We start from the raw sequence: 24,467 nt of genomic DNA, 5'->3' as shown, positions 1-24,467 counted from the left end.
TTGCATATGAAACTGGAGCAGTTGTACTTCCACACATAGCTTTGCAAAAATTGCACAAAAAGCACTTGCAGCAACAAAAACATAATATTCCAGAAGCACGCTTTGAGGATCTGATCAGCTGTTCAAAACACTTCCTCCACCATTACCTGCCTAAAACCGAAAGTGACCTCAGGAAAATGTCGTTTTTTTTACCTTCGGGGCCTTATAATGCTATACTTTTATATAGGATTAGGATAGGATATACTTATACTTCTAGAGTACATGATCACATTCGTACAATATAATATTTATATTGTAAGAGCGTGAAAGGCTTTTTTATAACATGATGAGTATGTATATTGTAACAACGTGATATTATGTTGAATGTGAAAAGTATATTGTACTATCATGAAAAGCATATTGTTCAAACAAAAAGGTCTTCTCATTATAATGCAATATAGCTCTTTTTTTCTTTGGCCTGGGTGGCAGTTCTCCGCTTCCATAAAGAATGGAAATGAGATCCCATAAATCTTCTCTATGTACACACAGGTGGCATGACACTGCCTAATTTGAATAAACAGCTGCTTTTAATTACAGGCCCTTTTTAACACTGTCAGATGTAATGAATGAATGAAAACATAGACATTAAAAATCTCTAACACTACTTTTTCCACATTGTTGACAGTCCAAAGTACATGTTACTATATGTCACATTTAAAAACTGAATCTAAACCAGTTTCATCAATTAAACAAACTGCTTGTTAGTTTTGATTTGGGTGAAAATAAGAATTCTATTTTCACTACATAAAGTCTCCACATGGTTAGAAAATGCAGATGTACCTACTACACTGCTCTGTGACCCAAATTGTGAAGTACAATTTGCTGCTGTAATTTACATTAAGTGTCACCTAATGATTCATGCAAAAAGCTCGCATAGTTCTACTGCTGTGTCAACTGTGAGCACCCTGAACACTAGCAGAAGCATCAGCACATGTTTAGGGTAAATAGCAGTCAGTCAGTTTGGAGACGTGAACTAGAGGAAACAATTCAACCAAAAGGTGCTCTTTAATATCTTTTATTCTAGTGACTTAATTTTTAAATGCCTTCTTTTTCAAATATATTTAAGCTGTTATGTATCTTTTTAAACTGATGCAACTGGCATAAAAGCAGATGAGTCTTGAAGATTTTGGGGGATGTTATATAATTCCTTCTGACAGCAGCACAGACAAAGGATGCTCTGCCATAAATTATTCTGTGTTAACTAATTTTTTATAAATGTTGTCCACTGTACAGATGTTTTTGTGTTGTTTTATGTGTGATTAGAGCAGACATCTTGTTAATATTTGTTTGTTGATTAGGTAGATGTAAGAACTTTGACTGGGATTACATAATTATATTATATCATGGATGAGGGACACAGTGTGTTTTGTATTGGAACATACACTACCAGTCAAGTTCGGAGACACATTCTCATTTAATGGTCTTTCTTATTTCACTGAAAGCATGGAAACTATGAATGAAAACATGAATTTATTTCATAATTTTTTTGTTAACTACATAACTCAAAACGTTTTATATTTTATATTCTTAAAGATAACCACCATTTGCTTTGCTTACTGCTTTGCAGACTCTTTCTCTCATTGTCTCTATGAGCTTCACGAGGTAGGCACCTGATTGTCCAACAGCCTTGAAGGAGTTCCCAGAGATGCTGAGCACTTGTTGGGCTTTTTGCCTTCACTCTGCAGTCCATCTCACCCTTAACCATCTCACTTGGGTTTGGGTCAGGTGACTGTGGAGGCCAGGCCATCTGGTGCAGCACTCCATCACTATACTTAATGGACAAGTAGCCCTTACACACCTCCTCCTCCATGCTTCATGGTGGGAACCATGCATGTAGAAACTATCTGTTCACCTTTTCTGTATCACACTAAAGCACAATGTGTGGAACCACAGATCTCAAATTTGGACTCATCAGACCAAAGCACAGATTTCCACTGGTCTAATGTCCATTCCTGGATTCGTGCAGTCTCCTCTGAACAGTTGTAGAAATGTGTCTGCTACTAGAACACTGTGTTGTTAAATTCCACAAATGAACGCCAACAAGGCACACTTGTGACAGGAAACCATTACAGGGGACTACATAATGAAGCTCACTGAGAGAAGGCCAAGGGTTTGCAGTGCTGTCAACAAAGTGTGGCTACTTTGAGGAATCTAAAATATAAAACATTTGGTGATATGTTTCTATTTTCCTTTGCTACATAATTCCATATATCTTGCTTTATATATTTGCTATACTAACTGGTCCATGACTGCCTTAAAGTACAGTTGCTTAAAACGATGCATCATAACTGAACTTTCAATCCGTCCCCTTTCTGTCTCTCTAATTGTGTTTTTTTTTCTTTTCAGACCTACAACATACAGGAGATATGTCACTTAACTCCACCTCCAACTATCTTCTGGACTATTTCTGCTCCTACAATTCACCTAAATTCATTCCGTTCTATGCAGTGAGAATCATACTCCTACTCACTGTTTCTGTCCTTGTCTTTTATGTGGGTCACCAAAGATGGCGAAGGCAACACACTTTTAAGACAGCAAGCCACTCTGACATTTTCACCTACCACGTGGCCGCCATGGAGCTAATCTGGGTCTTGGGGTGCTTCCTCATCTATTATGGCACATACACTAATCACTTAATGAGTGAGACTGTAGGATCACATGCTTCTCGCATTACTTATTATGGAGAGATATTTTTCCACATCCTGACCTGTGTAGAGCGTTACCTGGCTGTCATTCACCCCATCACCTACATGAGTTTAAGAAATGCCCGTGGGGTCAGGATCAGAAACATCAGCATTGGTTGTGTTTGGCTGCTGAGCTTAGGAATGACATGTGTTAAAGTTTTATTACCTCCTAATTACAAAACTGTCCTACTGTTCTGCATTTTGGCTCCCTCCATAATAGTCATGTCTTTCTGCAGCCTCTCTGTACTCTTTGTTCTGATTCGCCCAGGGCCAGGGGAAGGAGGTGGGAAAAGGGAGATGGTTGACCAATCAAAGCTGAGAGCTTTCTACACCATCACGGCTATAACCTGCGCTGTGTGGCTATGGGTTGTTGGCTTTCTTGTATCAAATGTTCTCAAGGAGTCACTTCTGCTGAGCAGCACTAGCAAGTGTTCAATGTTGGTGTATATGGTCTGGTTTAACTTGCCCAGCTGTTTGGTGTTACCTCTGTTATATCTTCACAGGGCAGGAAAACTCTCCTGTTGCTGTAATACCAACAAGTGAAGACAAGGATTGAATTTGAGTACACAAGAGAATATAGAGTTACATGATCTAGAAACAAAAAGTATGCTAAAATATTTGGATCTAATTTGATCTAGCGCCAGAATACTATTTTTCTTTTAGTCCTTGAGATTCAAAGTTTACAAAGATGATTATTAAGGGTTTCAGAGCTCCATCCATCCATTATTTCCCGCTTATTATTGTCAGGGTCACGGCTGGGCTGCTGCATATCCCAGCTGCCCTGCATGCAAAACAAAATAAATGATTTGTCTTTCAGAAGTACACATGTCACATGACTGTGTACAAACATATTGCCTGCCAGGTAGTAATCATTCATGAGCTTGGAAACTTACAAGCCTGAATTATGACAGCTTTCACTTTACCATTAGCATATTTTCAAAAGCTAGGGCTTTTTCAGGCAGGCTATAGTGCTTTTGGATCCCAAACTTTACAGATAATTATTTACCTGTAGTGACGTCATTTTCTCAGAAAATGTAGTTTTTTCCTATAGAGCATTTACAAAGATAGGTGTTTTTTTTAAATTTATGTTTGAGTTTATGCCTTTCTGTATAGTTCCTGTGATGTTAAGAACTCAAATTAAACTGTTGGAAATAGTTTATTTTGCATTTACAGTTTTAAGGGATATACCTCCAAAATTTCTCTAACTAGAAATATGTGTAAAAAACAAAACAAAAATCATTTTCATTCTTTTTGTAGTTTATTGCACTTTTTTGCAATTTATGTAATTACTATGGACTTAATGCATGCATATTATTACAATGTGGGATATAACGGTTGTGTTAATGTATAACACCTCGAAATACTCCCAAAAATGGCTCTGGGAGTCGTGCTTTTTATTTTTCTTTCTCTCACCCTCTTTCTCTCGCATTTTTTTTCTGCTTCACTCCGCACGTGAGCCTTGTGCTTGCGCTGGACAGAGGGGGGAGGGGCAGTAGTTACTAGTGATGGGATTTCCAACTCTTTTTAGAGAACCGGCTCTTCAGGTTGTTTTGTTGCAAAAAGACTTACTAATATATGTTAAAAAACAAAAAAAAACATGGTTTTATTTATATATTGTGACAAAGAAATCTTAGCAAAGAAGCACTACAGAAAGTTGGAGCTTGTTGTTTGACCCCAAGCTGATAGGGGGAGCTCTTTATTAAACACACTTGCTGATGCTACACTGTGCTTCGAGCCTCATTAACAGCATAACAGAACTCACTTATGGTACTGCATTCATTCTATAAAACAATAACTGTAAGTGACTTTGAACCGCAGTACAAACATAACAGTCAAGATAACAGTTAAAAGTAGCGTAACCATAAACAATAAAACAACATCTAAACAGTAGCATGTGTCCCAAGGCATGATGGGAGAGAACTAGCTGCTCCCCCAACACGCCACAATATGTTTATATATAAATATATATGGTGGCCCCTAGAGACAAAGCACGTACAAACTCCGAAACGTGTTTTGGAGTTTGTACGTGCTTTGTCTCTAGGGGTCACCGTAAATATACTTTTATTTATTCAGGCCACATAAAATGTAATAAATAAATCATATAATACAAAAACCAACTATTCACATTTCAACTTTTAACTATTTAAATTTTCAGCTTTTTCCTTTTAAACATATTTAAAGTGAAACAACACAAAACACTTCAAACCACAACACAATTAAATATAAATTAAAATATGAAAACAAAAAGAAGATGCATATTCTCTGTCATATGGGCCTGCATGAATAAACTTTTTGAATCCTTTATCACCCGCAACTGCAAATAGTTGTGGATGATTACTATACCTTTCTAATGTGACGTTGTTGTCCCTGGCTCTCTCTCTCTCTTTTCCTCCCGCTCTGTTCCTGTGCTACAGCGAGTGTAACTACCGCCCCTCCGCATTCTTCCCTGCGCAAAGCACAAGGCTCACGTGCGGAGTGAAGCCGAAAAAAGTGCGAGAGAGAGGGTGAGAGAAAGAAGAAAAGAAAACCCCACGGCTCCCAATAAGGCGAAGGTTATTCATGCAGGCCTATATGACAGAGAATGTGCATCTTCTTTTAGTTTTTGATGGTTGAAAATTCCTCCAATTTAATAAAGGAAAAACTGAAGTTCTCTTATGTGCTCCTGACAGGCATGTACCTAAGATAAGGAATGCTCTTGGTCCCCTTTCAACATTTGTGAAATCGTCTATCAGGAATCTAGGGTTAATTTTTGACCCGGCTCTCACTTTGGGTGTTCATGGAACCTAGGGGTAACCTTTAATTCTGCTCTTACCCTGGATGTTCACGTCAAATCTCTGGTTCGGTCCTGCTTTTATCAATTAAGAAACATTTCTAAATTAAGCCCCGTTGTGTCACACACTGAAATAGAGATTGTTATACATGCATTCATTTCATCATGATTGGACTATTGTAATTCACTGTTTACATGTCTAAGCAAAAACTCCCTGGAGCGTTTGCAGATTGTTTAAAACACAGTAGCAAGACTTCTGACCAAATACTCAAAGTACTCACATGTGACACTGTTGCTAATACAGCTGCATTAGCTGCCCATTGAATTCACAGTCCATTTTAAGATTTTGGTTCTGACCTTTCCAGCTCTTCATGGACAAGCACCAGCCTATATCATTAAACCTTTACAGCCCTACGTCCCTAGCAAGTCCCTGAGGTCATGTGATCAGGGCCTTCTTGTTATTCAGCTTACAAGGCTGAGAACTAAGGGTCCTAGACTGTGGAACTCTCTCCCACTGAGCTTAAGATCTGTGGACTCAGTAGTTTCTTTTAAAAGACAACTAAAAACAAAAATGCAGTTTTTAGAATTGCATTTTTATTAACTTTCGTCTGTTTTTGTTTTATACTTTGTTATCTCTATGTGAAGCACTTTGCAATATTTTATCTAGAAGGATGCTATATAAATAAAATTGTACTTACTTACTTGCTGGTTGCTTTTTTTAGAAAAAAAAGTCATTAACCCTTTAAAACCGGTCGGAGCGGGCACGCTCCGTTTTGCGCAACTACTTTTAAATCCCGGTAGCACTGCAACCACGTAAGCTAGCGCAATAATTTTTTTTTGCATATGAAACCGGAGGAGTTGTACTTACATCTTATGCCATCAGCTTGTCCTAGGTCACAGTTTCCTTCCACATATAGCTTTGCATCCCCGACGAGTCCCCAGGCAGCACGGTGGCACGGTGGTTAGCACTGTTGCCGCACAGCAAGAAGTCCCGAGTTCAATTCCACCATCAGGCCGGGGTCTTTCTGTGTGGAGTTTGCATGTTCTCCCCGTGTTTGCGTGGGTTCCCTCCGGGTACTCCGGCTTCCTCCCACCGTCTAAAGACATGCAGCTTGTGGGGATAGGTTAATTGGATAATCCAAATTACTACTAGGTGTGAATGTGAGTGCGAATGGTTGTCTGTCCCTGTGTGTTGGCCCTGCGACAGACTGGCGACCTGTCCAGGGTGTACCCTGCCTCTCGCCCTATGACAGCTGGGATAGGCTCCAGCGCCCCCCGCGACCCTGAAAAGGATAAGCGGAAGCGAATGGATGGATGGACTAGTACATTTGACCGCAGTATTCAAATGGTACCTGTTGATGTAATTAATGATTCTTGCAATTGAATGTCCAAATGATTTAACTTACCCTGACCCTTTTATTCCTCCCCACAATTGTGAGATTAACTATATGTGTCAGCTCCAAAGGTCCATCATTCTCTAACACAGTGATGTGATCGTGCAGCTGACTTCTGCTTAAACATCTCCTACCTGTGTTTTTATTTTATTTTTTTGTCTTTGTATTTATGGAAAGTAAAAGGGATATGACTTTAGTTAAAAAAGCATGCTGTTGTTATTTTTCTTCCTTTCCTTTTTTTAATAGGAAAGGATTAGTACTTAGCTGCTGCTACAGAGGCTGCCTGACACTGCTTAATTTGAATGAACACCTGCTTTTGATCACAGGCTATTTGAATATGGTCACATGTAATGGAGTGAAGGAAACGTAGACATTAAAAAACTCTAACACTACTCTTTCCACATTGTTGACAGCCCAAACTGCATGTTACCTGTCACATATAAAAAACTGAGTCTAAACCAGTTGCATTCTTTACACAAATTCTTTGTTAGTTTTAGGTTGAGTTAGTTAGTTAGTTTAGTTTTAGTAAAAATAAGAATTCTCTTTTAATATGGTTTGATAATACACATGTACCCTGTGATATGACTCTGTGTTCCAAAGGCTAGAGTATAATTTGCTGCTTGATTTGCATTAAGTGCCACCTACTGAGTCATGCAAAAAGCTCCTATCACTCTGCTGCTGTGTGAACTACCCAGTGTGAGTACCCAGAAGCATCGCTGCACATTTAGTCTAAAGAGCAATCAATCAGTTTGGAGACGCGAGCCAGAGGAAACAATTCAGCCAAAAAGGTGCTTTTTAATGTCTTTTATTATAGTGAGAATTTCATTTAAAATGCCTTATTTGGTTATTTAAGCTGTTATTTATCTTTTTAAAACTAATTATAAATTGAATATTAGGGGCTATGCAATTAACTCATTCCTTCTAAAGGCAGACAATAGACACTTGTCCATACATGAATCTATGTTGCCTATACACCCCTAACATGTAAAAAAAAAAATGGTATCCACTGCACAAATGTTTTTGTGTTGGTTTTCCGTGATTAAATCAGACTTGATTAGGTGAATCTAAGAACACTGACTATGATTGCATAAGTATATGCTATCATAAGAGAGACAGTATATTTTATGTTTGAACATATATTCATATAGAGAGTCACTCTTCTGTAATAACATAGATACTGGCTCTGACTATTTAAATTTTATTCAGTGTGAACAAACCAACAACTTAATGATATTGTAGATAACAATGATAATGATCAGTTCTATGTTTTTATCACAAACTTTGCTGGTAGATTTTTTCCAGTGTCAATAATTCTTTTCATTTTGGTTTTGTATTAAAAAGTCAGTTAACATTTAAGATTATATGTCCTGTAAAATTCCTTTTAAAAAATATTTCAGGAAGCAGTTTATTACTCACACTTTCGCTCCCAAAGATATAGTAACTGATCTATGACTGTCTAGGAGTACATTTTCTTGATAAGATGCATTTTAATTGTGAACTGTCGATCCCTCCCCTGTTTGTCCCTATAATTGTTTTTGTTTTTTTTCATCAGACCTACAGCAGATATGTCACTTAACACCACCTCCAACAATTTTCTGGACTATTTCTGTTCCACAAATGCAAATTCATCCCAAATGGTTCCCTTCTATACAGTGAGAATCATCCTCCTCCTCACTCTCTCTGTCATCATCTTTTATATTGGTCACCAAAGATGGCGGCAGCAGCGCTCCTTTACAACAGCAAGCCACTCTGACATCTTCACCTACCACATGGCTGCTATGGAGCTGATCTGGGTCTTAGCATGTTTGATCATGTTTTGTGGTGCATACACTAATCACTTAGTGAGTGAGACTGTAGGATCATATGCCTGTAGCATTGCTTATTATGGAGAAATACTTTTCCACCTCCTGACCTGTGTAGAACGTTATCTGGCTGTTGTTCATCCCATCACCTACATGAGTCTAAGGAATGCCCGTGGGGTCAGGATCAGAAACATCAGCATTGGCTGTGTTTGGCTGCTGAGTTTAGGACTGTCAGGTGTTAAAGTTTTATTACCCTCTAACTACAAACCTGCCCCATTGTTCTTTGTTTTGGCTCTCTCCATAATAATCATAACTTTCTGCAGCCTCTCTGTTCTGTGTGTGTTGATTCGCCCAAGGCCAGGGGAAGGGGGTGGGGAAAAGGAGATGGTTGACCAATCAAAGCTGAGAGCTTTCTACACCATCATGGCTATAACCTGTGCTGTGTGGCTGTGGGTTGTTGGGGTGCTTTTATTTAATGCTCTCAACATGTCACGTCTAGTGAGCAGCACTGCCCTGTGCTCAGCATTGATGTACATGATCTGGTTTAATTTTCCAAATTGTTTGGTGTTACCTCTGCTGTTTCTGCATAGAGCAGGAAAACTCTCATGTTGAATTTGAGTACAACAGAGAGATGTAAATGATTTATATAATATGCTAAAATGTTTGGAAATGTTTCAGTTTGGATGGATGGATGGATCATACATGATCATAAAATTTTTACGTTTCCTTTTCTAAAAGAAAAGCTTATTTGCAGAACACAAAAGGTTGTTCTGCATTTGTGCACACTAATTAAGTTTGATGTAGCAGTGCTACTTTCATTGTTTTGTTAATCCAACATTTGAGAGTTATGGACCACTGAAAAGTGCAGCAGAGTAACTTCCATGTAAAACAGAGTCTTGGAGAAGATGAACCTAAATTTTGAAGCTCTATTTCAACAGCTGCTCACAAAAGAAAGAGATTATAAGATACATGTTGGGTCCATCACTTGTTATTTTACTAGATGTGAAATCATAGACATCCTCAGCTCTTATAGTTATCTCACCCTTTTGATAAAGATTGTGGATTGAAGTGATTGTTAAGCACATTTCTTTCATTCTTATTTGAATTGGGGAAAATGGACAAAATTATTTGCCTTCCAAATGTTTCATTTCCCTTACAGAATAACGGTTGCTGGCCATGCAAATGACAGCACAAATCACCTTTATTGTTTGTACAATTCTTGTATGTGCTTTGTGTGTACGTACGTACAATTCATTGTTGTCCAATTGTAGTCGGCAGGATGCTTTAAAGTTAAAGTGTATGCTCATGTTAGGTCTAGCAGGCAGTAATCATTCAGTTAATCTCTGTAGTATTCATAAGTTTGAAAACTAATATGACTGAACTTTTACTTCATCATTAACAGAATGGTACACAATTGTATCATAATCGCCAGCTAGAGATAATCAAGACAGGTTGTAGTTCTTTTAGGTCTATGCTGGCATTAGGTATTTTCTGTTCTGCAGCAGATTGCCCTCTAGTGGTTGTTATTGTGTATTTTTTACACTGCAAGATCTAGCCAGAGGCAGTTTCACCCCTGTTAACCTGTTGCCATCCATGCCTTCACAAGTTGATAAACGGCATCATCTGTAAGTAATATTGTTTGTTATCACTGAGACGACTTGTGTGCATTATTATTTGTTGTGAAGGCGTGGTATAGTTTGTAGTTTGTATTTAATTTGAATGCATGTATAACCTAAGCTAGTAAGTTTAAGCTAGCTCATATGCCATGAGGTTTCTTTAACATTTTGATCATGAGCGTGATTTCATTTGATGTTTTATTCGGGCACTCACTAAGCAGATAAATATAGTGTTCTTATATTTTTGAATATGTGTTTGTTATATTTTATATTGATGCAACATTTTTATTGGTTTATTTCTGGTTTTGTCAACAGTTTCACACTTTTTCCTTATTAAATCATCCAACTCAACACATCGGCCTGTTCCTTTGATTTTGATGAGGAGAGTGTTTAGCTGTCTGTATAGCTGAGTCTATGTTCATGAGGACAACACTTAGTCAGGACAGAAAAAGGTCCTTTAGGGAATTTTAGCTGAACTGTAAGAACACATACATGACAAAATGAAATTGGGCATTAATTGTTCATGTTATTAACCTTTTGCATAATTAATAGGGTGTAGCTCCTATATATTTCTGTTCACATTCAGATTTTGTAATATAGTAAAAAGTTATAGCAACAAGTTTGTTTGTATGTTTGACTATGTTGATTAGGTTCATTAGGTTTAGCTGAGATGTGCAGCATCTCCATGATGCCAGTTAAAAATCATTTCATTATCAGTATATTATTTAAATTTACAGTACTGTGCAAAAGTTTAAGACAGGTGAGAAAAAATGCCGTAAACAAAGAATGCTTTCAAAAATGGAAGTGTTAATTGTTTATTTTCATCAATCAACAAAATGCAGTGAATGAATTAAAGATAAATCTAAAACAAATGAATATTTGGTGTGACCACCCTTTGCCTTCAAAACAGCATCTATTCTTCTAGGCACACTTGCACCCAGTCTTTGAAGGAACTCGACTGGTAGGTTGTTCCAAACATCTTGGAGAACTTACGACAGATCTTCTGTGGATGGATGCTTTCTCACATCCTTCGGTGTCTTCATGTAATCCCAGACACACTTGATGATGTTGAGATCAGAGCTCTGTTGGGGCCATACCATAACTTCCAGTACTTATTGTTCTTCTTTTTGCTCTAGATAATTTATGCTCTAGATAAGCATCAGGGCAACTACAAGCCTAATCTTAAAAGTAGAGATAGTGTCTGTCTCCCGAATCCAAACTGGAAGCTGGTTCCACAGAAGAGGGGTCGGAAAACTGAAGGCTCTCCCTCCCATTCTACTTTTAAATACTCTAGGAACAACAAGTAGGCCTGCAGAGCGAGAGCGAAGTGCTCTAATAGGGTGATATGGTACTACAAGGTCATTAAGATAAGATGGGGCCTGATTATTTAAGACCTTGTATGTGAGGAGCAGGATTTTGAATTCGATTCTGGATTTAACAGGAAGCCAATGAAGGGAAGCCAAAACAGGAGAAATATGCTTTCTAGTCCCTGTCAGGACTCTTGCTGCAGCATTTTGGGTCAGCTGAAGGCTTTTCAGCGAGTATTTTGGACATCCTGTCTTCACACAGAGACTGCTGGTGTCCTTCTACAGAGCCAACATCGAGAGTGTACTAACCTATTGCATATGCATCTGCTGCACAGTGGACCAGAGGAAAGCACTCCAAAGGATCATTAACACCGCCCAAAAGATCACTGGCTGCCCTCTCCCCACACTGGAAGATCCACACAATACTCACTGTCTTAAAAAAGCCCAAAACATTATAAAATATACCTCACATCCTGGCCACTCCCTGTTTAAACTGTTGCCCTCAGGCAGAGAGCACTCAGTGTAAGGACAAATAGACTCAAACACAGCTCTTAGACTCAAACACAGCTTTTATCCAACTGTAATAACATGCCTGAATGCTGCTACAAAAAAATGTCCATCACGCCACTCAGCACTTCAAGTATTCTATTTATTTTATTTATTGAATTTTATTGTAAAACTTTTTTCCACTCTGATTTTAATTTTTTTGTATGAACTTAGATCAATTTGTTCTAATATAGTATGCCAAAATGAAAAAATAACTCCAAGTTTTTAAAGGTGAAATATGGAGGTAAAATCAAAAGTAGTCAAAAACGGTCAATTATACCCTGGATCCCAGAGGGTTAAAAAGCATTTTAATGATGGCATTGAGATTAATGTCAAAGATGCCCACTGCTCCCTTCAATTTTCTCTTGTTGCTACCTTGATTCCATTTTTCTTTTTCTTTTTTTTACACAGAGTCAATGAGTTTCCTTCTTAAACCATATTTTCTCTTGCATCATGGTGATGGTGATTATTCTTCTGCATCTAGTGGGAGTCTTTCACTGTGGGAAAATTGAAGCTTTTTTTCCCTTCTTCTCTTAGATAGTGATCTGAAACACTGTGGGTAACTTGAATGCAACGCAGCTTCTTTGAAAACTGTTTTTGTTTAGCATCGCTTTCGCTGCAGAAAGAAACCACACAGTAGAACATCCCATGCTCACTGTCAGTTGTCCACACAGCATCATGGATGTCACAGCTCTGTGCATCAGACTGTGTAAGTGTCTATTTCCACATGAAAAATAAGCTTCAGCTTATTTATTAATCATTATAGTCACAATTCAATAACAGCAATTATTAAATTCCAAAGACTTAATAGTTAATTTTTCTCAACAAATTTTTGTACCAATTACGAGATTTTATAATACATTTGTTAGCAGCTGTAGGAATTTTTGTAAGTTGTAGCTGTTTTTGATTTCTTCAGTGATGACTCATGATCCTGCTGTGTTCACATGATCAAAAAGTTGGTGAGTGTCATAAGTTTCCTCATTGAACAGAATCAACCTTTTGGGATAATTAATCATGGTGAACAAAGACAGCAACAGTGTATTGAATATTGTTTTATCCAGACTGTTACACAAAATGCATCCAACACATTCAAAAGTAATTTCTATCATCTTGTGCTATTTGTGCTTAGATCTGGTCCACTTCTCAGCCTTAGAAACAACACTGATGGCAGATTCGAAAAAAAAATGCCATGTCATCACCAACTACTGTTTTGATTGGCAGGGTAACATGTAAGAGCTATTTGCACTAATAAAGAGTAATACTCAGACCATTATCTTTACTGTTTAAAGTTAAAATGTCCACAATTTAGACTTTAATTGCAGAATATTTTATTAGAGATATAAATTCCACAATCAATTCACAGGTTCAAAGTTTGGACTTCCACTACCCCTTTTAGTGTCCCTGCTAGAATTTTCCCCTCTTTTCACCTCAAGTCTTCTGAACTGCTCATCTCACAGAAGACAAAGGGGAAGAACCCAAAATCTCTTTTATACCCAATGTTCCCTCTAAGCTGCGCACGTGCGCAATTGCGCACTGCTGGCACGGTCTCTGCGCACAGAAAACTTGCGTTGCGCACAAAAAAATCTAACCTGAATTGAAATTAAAACTTCAACAATTCTGTTTTGCAGTGTTAGTCAGTGGCTGCTCCGTATGGGATTAGAACGATGCCACCTTATCCCATAGTCCAGCCAATAATGCGATTCACATTCGTATATACGCAGCTAATCAACGTTGTTGACAGGCTATGACAGCGTCCTTATGTGCCGACACCGGTGTTTTAGCTAGCAAAGCGGCGTGGCTGATGTGGAGTGAAGCCCCGTTAATGACAACGTGTACAACCATTGGAGATGTGAGCAGAACAGACGGAACAACTGATGGAGAAAGTGTGGACTTTATACCAGTTTTTAAATTGTGTTGATGGGCCACGTAAAACCAGAGTTATGATAAAAATATCTGCAATGTTTGGTTTCCTTCCTGAGTACTGTCGTTGTTTATATTTACTAAGGGAAGAAACGGTCTATAAGAAAAAACGCTCGAAAGCGCTTTCCTCTTGTGAGCAAAAACAAAACCAAAAACACCCCCACCCTTCCCTATTGGTCGAAAAAAGTACCATGTCGACCAATCAAAAAATGATATGGCAACATGGCATCTAGTTGTTAAGAAACGGGGGGAAGTTTTAGGCGTGACGGTGGTGTTTTGAGATGTAAGAGATTTGCAACATAGCGCAAATCTTATGTAGTTAGTGTGTAGTGTAGTCAATAGTTTTGTTGTGTGTGTCAGAAAAATGAGGCGACTGCTGAATGTTACAGGTTTTACAGGAGTGATACATCTCCTGTTGTCAGGCCTGCAGGTATCAGGCTTGTGATGTTCTCCTTTATGTGGACAGAAATTATTTTTAGAGTTGCACAAATGATTTGTATGGCATCAAATTTGATGCAGAACACCTGATTGTTCTGTAAATAGTTTGAAATGTTTATTTAAAAAAAAACACCTTGGCTGCATTTAAAAAAATAGCTGCAAAAAACTTTGTTGTTTGCCAAACTGAGTTACTTTTTAGAAGAAATAACTATATAATTAATTGCCCAACATTGGTCTTTATATGCTGTATTTTGCAGACAGAGTTACAGGACTCGCTCCCAGACCACAGACTCAGACTCATAATACAAGTCAGAGCTTTATAAAAAAAAAAAAAAAGAAGAAAGTTGTGTTTTCAAAATTTGAGTTCAAGTTATTTTTACTTCCAATAGTGTTAACATACTACACAGGTCAATGACTACATTTTTGTTTTACATTTTCATTGTAAGTGGGCTAAAGCAGTTAATTAAAAGTAGTCTAACATAAACGTAAATGCTGTAATTTGATTATTTAAATAAACCATGTAACTTGGATGGATTCAATGCTGGCATGACCACAGTGCACACGTCTGATGTCGCTCAGAGTGGTCCAAGGGGCCGCTCAGGGAGTTTGTGTGTTCGCTCAGACACGTGAAAAATTAGAGGGAACATTGTTTATACCCCATTTTTTACCTGCTCACCCTTTCTCCCCTTTCTCATACTGGGCGTCACATCTTCACATTTTGGACATCCAATCAAGTGGTTGATATTTTATCACCCTATGTCCACCTTATCTGTCACTCTCTGTCTCTCTGAATTATAATATGATTTAACACAAAGTTTGTACTTTTAAACTTTAAAATCAATTCATTACATCCTTTGTTTTTCTTAACATTCTTTAGCACATTTTCACATGAAAATTTATTGTAACATAATTCAAACACAGAGGAATACTTTCACATCTTTAAACTCTGTTAATTCACTTTTTAAAAATGATTTATTTTATTAAACTTCTTTTATTAAATCATACATTTTGTAGTCAGACATTTTCTTAAATTAGTGGCCCCAGGCTGTCACTTTCACCCCCCATCCTGCACCACACACCCACACACACACCAAGGTCAGACTCTTGGTGAGGAATTAGACACAAAACTGTAAAGGTTGAAGTTGCTCATGAGCACTTACACACCACCACAAAACTCAGACATTAAAACAGTTATTTCCATTAATCAAACTTTGTTTCTCATTGAAATAGTGATCTAATATTGATCAAACTTATATTTTGATTCATCTTTGATTAAAATTAAAAAAGCTTCATTGAAGGAAATAGAGGGAAAGCTCCGTTTTAGAACTTTTAGAGGCTTTTAGTCTACACTAGTCCGGATAAATTTGAAAATGGCGTTTTCATCTTAAAATGCTCCGCGTCCACACTACCATTTTCAGTCGTTTTCACAGAGCTGTGAGTGCACATTGAAACGTCCAAAAACGTTGCGGCAAAATGTTGAGGAAAAGCACCAAGTTTTTTAAATGGACTAACAATTAGGTGGAGTTTTTGCTGCGAGTAACACAAAAGTACAAAGTTGCAAAAGCGAGTGAGAATTAAAGAATTTGAAGAAAAGCTATCTGGAGCATGTACAAACTGATATTAATCTTTAATAGAGCTCTCAAAATGGAGAGCAAACAAAACAACTGCTGTAACAACTGCCCTCCGCTGTCTTAGTTTAATTGGTCACATGACTGCATCACATGGTTAAAAATGCATCATGGTTTTCAAAAAGGCTCCAGGTACGCTGTCCACACTGCGATGCGAAAACACCATTTTTAAATGTATCCACTTTGAAGAACATCTTCAAAACGCTCCATTTTTCTTGACTGAAAACGCCGTCTCAGTGTGGACTGAAGGCCAAAACGGAGAGAAAAAGTTGCGATCTCACAACAATACAATACATACAGCATATTTTCATATTTTCTTCTTTCTCTCACAGTGTAATTCTTACTTTCACACAGACAGAAGATTAAAAAGATTAAAAAATATTGATACATTTTATCATAACAAAATCTCCTATGATAAAATACAGTCAAAATGTCTTGTTTAAGTGTATTTAAAGCAAATAAATAAAGACATATCAGGTATCGCATCGCAAAATGACAGCAATGCAAAATCCACGTTTTATTTATCGTGTTACTCTGTTGCTTGCTGAGGAAAAAAGAAAAAAAATAGGGTTAGGTTCACTACTGAAGACACTGGGAACATAAACTGAACACAACATGACAGTTTGTATGTGTGATTTTAGCATGAGACATATTAAAGAAAAACTCATCCTGGGTTCTTACACACCTGTTCATTGTTTCTCGCTTGTTTCTCTGACAGTTTCTTCAAAATCTTTTTCATTTCTTTGTTTCTCTCTCAAGTGTTTAATAATTTGTTCCTTGTCTTTTTCTAACTTTCCCTTTCTTTCTGTGATCTGGATTATAATGTTCTCTGTTTCCTCCATTAGCTTTTCTGTCATCTTTAACAGTTCATCATGAACTTCTGTTCTCTTTTCCAGGTCCTTTTCTTTATTTGTAAGCTTTTGCCTTTGTTTGCCTAAGACAAAAGTCTCCAACATATTCATGATTTCTTTCTTCTCTGTCTTGTCCTCCTGAATCAGTGTGATGAGTTTTTCTCTCTGGTTCTTCAGAGATGTCTTCTGCTCCTTGAGTTTTTTAATGGTTTGTTGGACATGTTCTAAGTCTTCCTCATTGTTCTGAAACTCATCTTCAAGTCTTTTGTTTTCTGTTAGAATAAAATTGCAGGAAAAAAAATGTTTAAACCTAATATCGCTGAGAGCTAAAATACATACTTGGATGCTTCTTAAAACAAAACAAAACAAACAAACCAAAATATTTAGACTCTTCAAGACTATTAATTACTGTATAATATAATACTAATTTAAATTAAAAAATGAATAAAAACATGAAACAATCTTGAGTGGAATGTATATCCACATACATATCAATATAAGGGTTAACATAAATACCCTGTATTTAACTGTATTTATCTACAAGTATGTAGATCATAGGGATAAAATTTTGGTAATTTCTATGTATTACACATGTGCTGGCACTTCTAAATTACTATACCAGTATTAAAATGTAAATAAAAATAGATAGTTTGAAGCATTACTATTACATTAGAGAAGTGCTGCCAATTTTATTCAAAATCACATATCTATTCATACATATCTATACATATTTCTCACATTTTAATTTCCTTTCACTTTGTTGTTTATAGAAGTAAATGAGTGCGAACATGATATTTTGATGGCAATACTTACAATCAGGATGAAGCACAAAAAGTTTTTTTTTTATTATTATTGTTGCTATAACAATAATTTTACAGTGGGTGATTTCCTCAAATATCTTTACCTATCCCCCCCCCAAATGTCTCAGTCACAATAGAGGAAACGTTTTACACATTCAGCAGGTTGCTGGTTATATTCTTTTATAAAAGTAAAGTTGTTGAGAGCCTTCAATTTTTCTGGTAAACCGCTGCCCTGCAGCAATTACATGAACTGCATCTTCAAAGCAACAATTACAAAGGCAATGAGATTACAAGATCACTGCTGTAATAATTTTGGTCATGCTGCAATCTCCATCCACTGTTTTCCCTAGGGTGCCTTTAACATTGTTGTTTATGTGTTTGTGTCATTTTTATTTGAATCACGTTTGTACTTCTTAGCCCTTTATTTTAAAGGCAGTTACACTAAAACAAGACATTAAAAAGGTCTGATGATAATTTAAGGTTGGGGTAAAAAGTACCATGAAGTTTGAACTTACTGGTTTTATTTTGTCCACACTTCCATATTAGGATTACTGCTGTCCCGACGCTTATTAAACAGACAGTCAAGTTGATGGTAATGTGAACAGCAGTATTAGACTGGACCATGAAGAGATCACCTGTGAATATAAGGAGACAAAATGTTCTAGATTCTACTTTCTGTAACTGAAAATTAATGTGAGTGATATAAAAAAAAAAAGGCATTTCTACCTGAAACATGGATGTGTGTCTCTTTGATTTGACTGATATTCTTCTGTTGAACTTTGCAGTTGAAGCTGTAGCTCTGTCCTTTCTCCACAGTCACTTTACTGCTGACAGCATAGAGGCCATCAGAACCTCTGACAATCTTTGTAGGTTCAACAGAAATGGGTTTTCCCTCACTGTACACCCACAACATCTGAGGCTCTGGATACCAGCCATTAGATTTACACTCTAACACCATTTTATTTTTGACATTAGTGAGTTCTATGACTGGTGAGGAAACTGAACCTGCAAAGAAAAGAAATAGTTACTGTTCGCCCAAATTTATCTCTGATCAATCTTAACTCACATTGTTCTTGTCCTAAGAGACTTATAGATTGGCCCAATGATATGTGAAATCAACATTGCCAATCTGGCAGGACAAAATTCGAATATTCTTATTTATTCCATTTGCTCCTGTCAAAATTCCTGTATATAGGCTGAAATTACTCTGTACCTATCCAAGTATTTCCTTTGTCAAATCAACGTTCCTCTGGTCCCTCTTGGTCGTTAAAAGGGCCTCCTTGGCTGTAGTGTTTTTATCATGGGGCCAACTCCCCCTCGGTTGGCTAAACGCCCATTTAGTGGGTGCACAAATCCCCTCCAATTATAAATACTGTTGGTTTTTGTTATGCACCTCTCTTATTTGTCCAGCTGTTCCATGTGCTACACTGGTCAGGTTGTGTACCCCTATGGCCAGAATACTAGATTGCCAATGATTCAGTAGGGATTCCCTCTTGTCAGTTTGTGTCGGTATGCTCAGTCCAAATATATGTTCAAGAAGCATTTTTTAGCCCAAATCAGAGCTGGTTTGGTTACCCAAAATAAATGCACTTCTATTCTCAACTCACATGTCTGTGATCCACTTTCTACTGGAGCTGACACAAGTGTTCCTTTATCCTACTTGTCATTCTGAGTGCCCTTTGATCCTCAATATCTATGTTGCTTAAAGTCTTTCTTCACATCTAAATTGCAAAGTGAAGAAATGAATCTAAATTAAATGAAACTTACCTACAGCAAGCGTCACCACACTTTCTGCATTAAATTTAGGTACAAGGCATTTGTATGTTCCTGCATCAGAGAGTTGCACTGTGGAGAGTTTCAATGAAACGTCTCCACACTGCAGTTTGTTGACAGAGAGTGATGTTCTTCCTGTGTACAAAGGATTCTGCTCAGTCAGAAGCTCCACACCCTCTCGCCTCACATAGACAGATCTAGGTTTGAGGTCCTTTCTGGACCAATCCACAGTCAGGTCAACAGCATCCACAGCAGGTTCCAGGTGGCATGGCAAAATGATGTCATCACCAATCATGGCCACTACTGGCTGAGTTGGACCAATCATCTGATGTTGACCTAATAAATTTAGGCACACAAACAAATTCTGCAGTTTTGTAATTCTGGAGACTTCATGAGTTTCCAAGATCAGGCTGAGTAAGATATGTAACTGATTTATTTAACGAAATCAACATAAACTGTTGCTGTAACAGTGTTTGTTTTCATGTTCTGTTAAAAACTACAGGTAAGTACTTTAAACTGTGGATTTTCTAAATGTTGGTGTGCAACTTACCACCACAAGATTGTGTTAAAAAAATGAGGATCACAACATGTTGCAAAACCAAGCGATGTCTATCCTTCATACGACTCATTCTAGATGTCTGCAAAAAAAAGGGCATATATCAAATCTGCAAAAACAACACACACACTCCAGCCCTGGAGAGTTGGTGTCATGCAGGTTTTATATGTGTCCTTGATCCAACACAGCTTATTTAAATGGCTAAATTACCTCCTCAACATGTCTTGAACCTCTCCAGGGTAATGAACTAATCATTTGAGTCGAGTGTGTTGACCCAGGGTGATATCTAAAACCTGCAGGAGACCAGCTCTCAAGGCCTGGAGTTCGACACCCCTGCACTAAGCCGTTCTCATGCTAAAATGCCCTTAAAAAATTCCATTATTTTAAAATAAAATTCTTAAAAGGTAATCATTTAAAATGTACTCCTCTCCAGACAAACAGTTACAAGACAGATCAATTGCATTGCAGGAAATATGGATATTCAGTTAAAAGACAAACTGGAAAATTATGACTTTTTCTTTGTGATGGTCCCCGTTCCTCACCGGCTGACTCTGTGTTTTGTTTGTTTTTTTCCTTTGTGCTCTCTCTCTCTCCTCTGCCAGGGCGGTGCTCATTATGGGCTCCTGTCCCTGGCCCACGCACCTGTGCTCACCAATCCCAGCTGATTTGGAGCACTATTTATGATGGCGGACCTGTGTCATCCTTCACTGGATTGTTGAGCCATCAGCATCTGCCCTGGACCCGAGCACTTGTTGCAGGCTGCTGAGTTTGCATATTTTGCTGTGAAGTACAGCCAGACTTTGACCGCTTCGCCTTGGGCATTTTTAATCTGTAGCTCTGCTCTAAAAGAACGTACGTACCTGGCCCCGCCTACTATCCTCGGAAACGTAAAATGATTGGCTAGAATCTAAAGTGTATCACAGCTCAGGAAAAAAAAGCACCGAAATAAAGCACCGAAATGTGCGCTGCTTTTCAGTCTGGTTACTACCAGGGACATAGCAAACACTGAAATTAATTTTTTTGCATGCAGCAATGAATTTTGTTCACTCAAGTTTAGCTTTTCTTCTTTCAAAATAAATTTCTCCTCAAAATGCAACACGTGTACTTGCAAATTCTTTTTACGTGGTCTCATTCTTTTTTTTACATGTGCTCAGAATAGTGGCAAAAAAATAATGCCATAGTTTTTGACAACAAATTTTAGTGTTTTGTTATGAAGTTCTTGTTTGTTTGTTCCCTGTCTCAAAAACAAACACACACACACAAACCGCACAAACCAAAGAAACAAAAAAAAGATAACGACTTACCACAGATGAAGACTCCAGACTATGACACAGTGATCCAAACTTTCACTGTCGAAGTGAAATGAGTCACTGAAGCTGAGCAGGAAGCAGGAACTAATGAGTCACTGCAAACCTGACATTCCTGTCTGATCAGTTTCTAGTTTTCCATCTATTAGATAAACACTGAGCACTATGAACACAGGGACAGTTACCTTTAATTGCATATATTTCATCAATCAGATCAGTACAGATCATGTGTGAAACAAAGATGAGCTCAAAATAGTTTCAGCAGTTTCTTATCACCTTCAATAAGGAGCTCATGTTGTTGGTAGCATTTGCACTTCATTCTCTCTGTAAACACAACAGCTCTAAAAGTTTTGAACGTATTCTGATAAAACTCTGTAGGCTGTAGAGCAGGATCATGTTATAACAATTCAATTAAAATCTGTCTGACATCCACCAAATTCAACTTTATGATTTGTTGGTGGAAAATTGACAAAAAGACTTAAAACCTAGAAACTACTATGCTTAAAAGTACGCCGTATAATGTCAACATTTATAAAGTATAAAGATTTAAATTATCATATCACATTTGACCTCTGACCTCTTCCTAAGTTTAACAGATCAACCTGGAAGTTAAAGTAAAAGGCGGCAGCACAGCTGGAACTCTGTGTGTTCAGGGCACAAATCATCGTTCATGTGTCACTTCACTGTTGTGATCTTTGTAAAGAATCATTTTTACCTCTAACATTGTTCTTTTCATTCACAACTGCTGTTTGCAGAGGTCCGGTTCGCAGCTCTGTTGTCATCACCACAGTTTTAGCAACGTTTGACTCTGAAAAAAAAAGTTTTTTAATTAATAACAGAGGCAGATAAAATACTACATGACGTATCAAATAATAATTTCTCTAAGAAGGCTTAAAAGAACTTTATATAATGTCAAATTACTCATTAAAGTCAAAGCTAGAATAGCTCAGTGCGACATCATCAACAGTGAGTTAGATATTAAACATTTCCTGGAAGAACTCACCAACAACCAGCCGGATATCTGCAGATCTTTGCATGCTCTGTATCTCTGGGAGGAAACATCTGTATATTCCATCATCTGAGAGCTCCACCTTCCTGATCTTGAGCGATACGTTGCAGCTTTTCAGGCCTTGAACAGCTCCGACCTCCCAGCGTACCTCCACATCTTCATGTTTACGTCCTCCTGGTTTTGGTGGTAACAGTACACATACATGTGCTGGCTTTGTGCATCTTTGGGGTCAGAAGGAAGGACCAGTCTCCACCATTCCACTGTCACCTCCTTGTCCTAAACTGGAGAGGCTGCACGTGACACGGCAGGATGACATCATCACCATGAATGGCCATGACTGGCTGAGATGAACCAATCACCTGAAGATAACCTGAGACACAGAGAGGAAGGGTGAAATATAAAACACTGTGTTTTTAGAACAGGGTGAAGCACAAATATTCACATATTCACTGAGCCTTCTGGCAGAGTCAAAGAGTCCTGCTACACATGTTCAAACACTCCTGCATATTTCATGTCATAGTGAAAATCTTTGTAACAAAGCATTAGAGGAGGTCACCACATGAAGAAAAAGCAGACAGAGAGTGTTTTCAGAGTTCATCTAAGACACCAACAAACTGTCTGGTGATCCATTTCCACTCTGCAGTAATCCTTTCTGTTCTCCACTACGATATCACTATTTGTTTGGATCACCAAACAGGACAAGAACAGACAACAGCAGACAGTGAGGTCTGCAGAAAACACCACTGCTGCTGAACTGACCTCAGATCAGGAAACAAGCAAGGAACATCACTGCAGAGCCATCATACCCTTAACACTGTAACAGCTCCTAACCTCTGGCCAAAAATGGTAGCACTTTCTATTACAGCGCAGTAATAAGGGGTAATAGTAGGGTAACAAGCAGGAAACAAGATGGTAAGAGTGTGGTTACTTATTACTATGCAATTACCAAAGGAAAAACCAGGTAATATCCAGGTAATATCATAGTAGCAATAGTGGTTACAATTGAGTAATATTATGCTGGAATTAATGTAATTGGATAACAAACGTCCCAAAACTGGGGGTAACAATGTGAAAATAGAGCTCTGTCATAAAGTGGGAACACGGAAGAAACAAGAACGTAATAATGTGGTAATTTCTAAGTTATTATACCTGTGGTAGTTTGTGTAATAAGCACAATAAAAACTGCAAAATGCAAAATTGTCTAGTTCTATTTAATAGCATATTAATAAACTATTAAAGCAAACTTAAAAACTGTGTGATTATTGCCTGGAAAAACCTGTGGTAGGTTCTGTATAATAAGCATAAATAGAAACAGCCTGCAACAAGCTGGCAGCCAGTAGGTGGCAGACTCCCGCCAACTGGGAGTCTGCACTTTCAATTTTATCCCTGGATAACATGACTTTAGCTAACATTTGCCTCTTTTTTGGCTTGCCCCGTAGAGCCATGCTTGCATAAACCAATGAATTATAACAATACATTTGGAATCAAGTCCATATTATAGGTTTTGCTGTAGGACTGCAGGATAAGTAAAACCTTTTTTTATTTTTTAGTTGTATTTAGGACCATGTGTCTTGTAGTTTTTTTGTTTTCTTTAAAAATAACTGATAGGTTTTGTATTGTTGATTGTCATTTATGCTTAGAAACATTTACTCATATATGCTTAGAAGTATATAATCATTTGTAGATTGAAAGAATATCTCATCCTAAGAGGTGTATAATCAGTTGTGTAGTGATAAGTTGTGTGATCTTTAACAGGCTACAGAGGCTTGGTGTGCATTCCTGGAATGCACACCTGCATCTTGGGGGCATGGGAAAAGTTTGCATCTTGTCTTATTGTTTTATGGTAGGATTACCGCAGCTCCGTTTGTTCTAGTCTAAGTGCTTTTCTGTTTAGATGAACTGCTGGACTTCCTCACCGGGGGGTCTAGTCTACCCTCTTCCTGACCAAGGATGTTATATGACCCTTTGATCAGCAGTACCACACACACACACACACACACACACACACACACACACACACACACACA

At 37.7% G+C, this 24,467-nt stretch overlaps 1 protein-coding gene across 1 annotated transcript in view; it reads right to left on the bottom strand.

Annotated features, from left to right (window-relative positions):
* LOC146635481 (butyrophilin subfamily 3 member A2-like) overlaps positions 1-20,197 on the bottom strand; it is a 242,486-nt gene extending 222,289 nt beyond the window's left edge. Inside the window, exons 1-5 of the mRNA XM_085347170.1 lie at positions 20,119-20,197; positions 19,563-19,904; positions 18,522-18,800; positions 18,311-18,430; positions 16,830-17,267 (exon numbers count right to left, since the gene is read on the bottom strand). Of these exons, the coding sequence (XP_085203296.1) occupies positions 16,834-17,267; positions 18,311-18,430; positions 18,522-18,800; positions 19,563-19,904; positions 20,119-20,197 (1,254 nt within the window). The 3' untranslated portion in view covers positions 16,830-16,833. The remainder of the gene's footprint in view (positions 1-16,829; positions 17,268-18,310; positions 18,431-18,521; positions 18,801-19,562; positions 19,905-20,118) is intronic.
* Between the last annotated feature and the right edge of the window lie 4,270 nt (positions 20,198-24,467).

The sequence above is a fragment of the Diplotaxodon limnothrissa genome, linkage group LG3 (assembly GCF_057381915.1).
Source record: "Diplotaxodon limnothrissa isolate DT_005_m linkage group LG3, D_limnothrissa_male_GT1.1, whole genome shotgun sequence".
In the NCBI taxonomy this organism is placed as follows: domain Eukaryota; kingdom Metazoa; phylum Chordata; class Actinopteri; order Cichliformes; family Cichlidae; genus Diplotaxodon; species Diplotaxodon limnothrissa.
The sequence above is the reverse complement of the archived record's forward strand: the minus strand, read 5'-3'. Positions and strand labels throughout refer to the sequence as shown.